Source organism: Electrona antarctica, assembly GCF_951216825.1.
Source record: "Electrona antarctica genome assembly, contig: scaffold_25, whole genome shotgun sequence".
In the NCBI taxonomy this organism is placed as follows: Eukaryota; Metazoa; Chordata; class Actinopteri; order Myctophiformes; family Myctophidae; genus Electrona; species Electrona antarctica.
Genome location: NW_027637034.1, coordinates 6214454 through 6218535, shown reverse-complemented (window position 1 = coordinate 6218535; position 4082 = coordinate 6214454). Strand labels below are relative to the sequence as shown.

Here is a 4082-nt window from a genome sequence, read left to right as displayed (position 1 = left end):
AAAATGGTTGAGAATCACAGCTAGAACCGTAATAAAAATCTTCTCTTATGGGTGTCCCCAATCATACACGGCTGCATTGAGTTATTATCTGTGTGCGGCTTCATTCACTATGTGTTCACTTCTTCCCTGGTAGGATACTGCAAGAGAAACAACAAGCGTCCAGGTCTATGAAAACAAGACACAAAGCTGCAAATTTACATCATCAGCTATTTGAAAAAAGCAGATATACAAGCCCACAATGTGATGCTTTGTGAGCTTGTAGATCTGCTATTTAAAAAGGTGGGGGTGGAAAGTGAAATATAATTTAATATTTTTGAAACATTTTAACACAAATCTTGTATGGGGGTCCTTGGCACACGATATTTTCAGATGGCGACCAAATACATATTAATCTGGGGGTCCTTGACATGAAAAAACAACATTAGGAAGCAAGCCCAAAATTACCAGCTACTTTAGAAACAATCCCGACAAACTACCAATATTTTTATAAATGACATTGGAAGTTGATAAAAGAGACGAGCAGACGGAGTATAGGGAGTCTCAGTACTTTACTTCCAAACAACATCAAGAACACACAGGTAGGCTACAGGTACTTCCTTATATCACTTCCTCTCTGTACCCATAACCAACCGCCAGTGTCCATTCTGAGGTGATCGACACCTCCATCTAGTGTCCACCACAACATTACAGAAAAAACAAGCCCCAAAGTCACTTATAATGAGCAGACATGGCAACACTGTAAACACGAAAATCCCTTGGTATGGGGCTCCGCAAAAACAAACAAGCATAAGGAAAAAGGAAACTGAAATCAATGTCCAAAAATAAATTGATCAAAGTGTCCTTCACATGCTGGCATCGTGATGAACTCTGTGTGTGTTTAGTGAAGTCTACATGCTTAATCCATGTGTGTGCGTCACAATAGCATGCATTGGGTGTGTGTGTGTGTGGAGGAGGGGGGATCCTAATTTGCCTGCCATTAGGCTTCTCACAACAACATTAGACCACTGCTATGATCGAGATTCAGTGGCGTATCCAGGAATTACGTTTTGGGCAGGCAAGATGTGTGAATTGTCGTCTCCACGCGCACAATCGTAGCACTAAAGGTTTTCAAAGAGATACCTGTCAGACGAGTAGGATACAAAGGCTGAAAGGCATGCATTTACATTCCAATGGGTGATTGAGGGTCACGCTCTACCGCAACGGCCAATCAGCTGTCCATTAATAGTTCTCAGGTCTTGTTTTTTCTCATTGTATGGATTTTGGCCAGGCCAGAAATGGATTTGGACAGGCGGACGCCTGCCCCCGCCTTATTGTAGATACGCCTCTGATGAGATTATGAGAATTTGTATGGTTGTACGAGCAGCAAAACAAAAAAATAATACTTTCGGCCTAAGTCACCTAGAATCCTATGACTTTAGGCAGGAAGTGAAAAACTCATGGTCATGTTTATCTGTCTTTAGTATCTGCCTAACTCTACTCTCTAACACAAAAAGTGGTCAAAAAATAAATGTAATATTTAATTATATGATATACTGCATTTAATAAATACAATTTGTTCTGTCATTTTATAGTATGTATTTATTTTCAATGAATCAAAAGTTGTATAGTCATGATTAACCAGGATGGCTTGATTCTAGGCTTAATGTAATTTGATATCAATATTTTTGAGCATCTATGTGGGAATAATGGGGTATGGATTGATGGAACCAGAACATGTCCGCCACTGCTATGCCCTAAATCAGGGGTGGGCAACTTTGACGATGGAGAGGGCCACTATATTTCCACACTCACTCCAGAGGGCCACATTGCATAGTACTGTCATAGCAAGAATAGCCGATCTACAAGCTCAACGCGTTGCAGTGCGACACATTTTGAGCTTGTAGATCAGCTATTTTTGCTACATTTGAAATGAAATCCTGAATAGTTTTTGCTATCCTGAAAAGGATAGCAAAAAGTTAAAGTGATGGTGAGGGCATGTGGGTCACATGTGGCTCCCGGGCCACCAGTTGCCCATGTATGCCCTAAATGGTATACTTTGTGTTATTTAGTATAAATGAAGAGCAGTATAATTGACAATCATTTCATGTTTTCACTTTTATTCTCAGTGTGTTCAAATGGGGTCCGCCAGCAGTCTCCATTCTGAAGAGCAGCTCAAGTGCTCTGAAGAGCAGCTCAAGTGTTCTGAAGAGCAGCTCAAGTGTTCTAATTCCATCACCACTGCTAAACCAGATGAAGTGTCCTGTGACTACTGTACTGAGACCAAGATGAAAGCTCTGAAGACCTGCCTGGTGTGTCAGATCTCCTACTGTGAGACTCACCTGGAGCCTCACCTGAGACTCACAGCATTGAAACGACACAAACTAATCGACCCTGTGGAAAACCTGGAAGACGTCATGTGTAAGAAACATGACAGACCTCTGGAGCTGTTCTGCAAGACTGACCTCATGTGTGTCTGTCAGTTCTGCACTCAGTCAGACCACAAGTCACACCACACTGTATCTCTGAAAGAGGGATACGATGGACAGAAGGCTGCACTGGGAAAGACAGAGGCTGAAGTTGAGAAGATGATCAAGGAGAGAAGACTGAAGATTCTGGAGGTCAAACACACAGTGAAGCTCAGCAAGAAAGATGCAGACAGAGAGATAGCAGACAGTGTGCAGGCCTTCACTGCTCTGGCGAGATGTATTGAGAGAAGCCAGGCTGAGGTCATTGGTGTGATTGAAGAGAAGCAGAAAACAACAGAGAAACAGGCTGAAGGCTTCATCAAAGATCTGAAACAGGAAATCACTCAGTGGGAGAAGAGAAGTTCTGAGCTGAAACAGCTCTCACTCACTGAAGACCACCTCCACCTCCTCCAGAACTTGTCCTCCATCAAGACCCCTCCACCCACCAAGGACTGGACAAAGGTCAAAGTCCATCAGTCTTCACATGTGGGGACAGTGAGGACAGCTGTGGCTCAGCTGGAGAAGACACTCAGTAAAGAGATTAAGAAGTTGTGTGATGTTGAGCTGAAGGGGATCCAGCAATATGAGGTGGATGTAACTCTGGACCCTGATACAGCAAGTCCCTGGCTCATCCTGTCTGAGGATGGAAAACAAGTGCATAATGTAGACGTAAAGAAGAATCTCCCAGACAACAAAGAGAGATTCTCTCTATGCCCCAGTGTCTTAGGCAAACAAATATTCTCCTCAGGAAGGTTTTACTTTGAGGTTCAGGTTGGAGGGAAGATTGAGTGGGATGTAGGAGTGGCCAGAGAGTCCATCAACAGGAAGGGAGTCATCACACTGAGCCCCACCAATGGTTTCTGCACTATATATTTGAGGAATGGAAATAAGTACACGGCTGCTGCTGACCCTGATCCTGTCCTCCTCCCTGTAAGAGAGGAGCTCCAGAAAGTGGGAGTGTTTGTGGATTATGAGGAGGGTCTGGTCTCCTTTTATGAAGTGGAGGCCAGAGTCCACCTCTACTCTTTCACTGGCTGCTCCTTCACTGAGAGACTCTATCCATACTTCAGTCCCCTTCTTAATGATGGTGGTAAAAACTCTGCTCCTCTGATCATCTCTCCTGTCAATCATTCAGATTCAGTGGCGACAGTATCGACGGTGCAATGCACCGAGGCCCAGCGCCCCCAAGGGGCCCATGAAGGGGGAAGAAAAAGAGAGAAAAAAAGATTCAGGACGACGATCATTTAACTTGTTATCTTAATTTTTTGAGGGCCCTCCTATGGCCATAGCTTTGTGTGTTTGTGTGTACCACACATAGCGATTATTTGATTGGCTGAGTATGGAATGTGAGGATGTATGATGATAAGAGCGCCCCTCACTTAACATGGGTGTGATCCCCCCCCCCCCCCCCCCCTATGTATTATAGCTATAGCATTATATTGAAACTATTTTCCTGAAGTACTGATGTTACATTACTGACTGTAATGATTATGTAAATAGAGTTCTCCATTCAGGAAATTGTATGTATACCTTAAAACACAGATTGTTGAAATGTCTACATTTCTAACTCAGTACAAGAACTTGATTGCATGTTTTATTTCATGGCATTTAAGTTCAATTCAACACTATTGTTCATTA

The 4082-nt window shown here is 43.1% G+C and overlaps 1 protein-coding gene across 1 annotated transcript; it reads left to right on the top strand.

Moving 5' to 3' along the window:
* Positions 1-2114: 2114 nt before the first annotated feature.
* On the top strand, positions 2115-3692 carry LOC306919435 (E3 ubiquitin-protein ligase TRIM21-like; the record flags this gene model as incomplete). The annotated part of the gene is made up of 1 exon (XM_079532219.1): positions 2115-3692. One exon carries the CDS (start codon positions 2115-2117, stop codon positions 3690-3692), a length of 1578 nt encoding a protein of 525 aa, XP_079388345.1.
* Between the last annotated feature and the right edge of the window lie 390 nt (positions 3693-4082).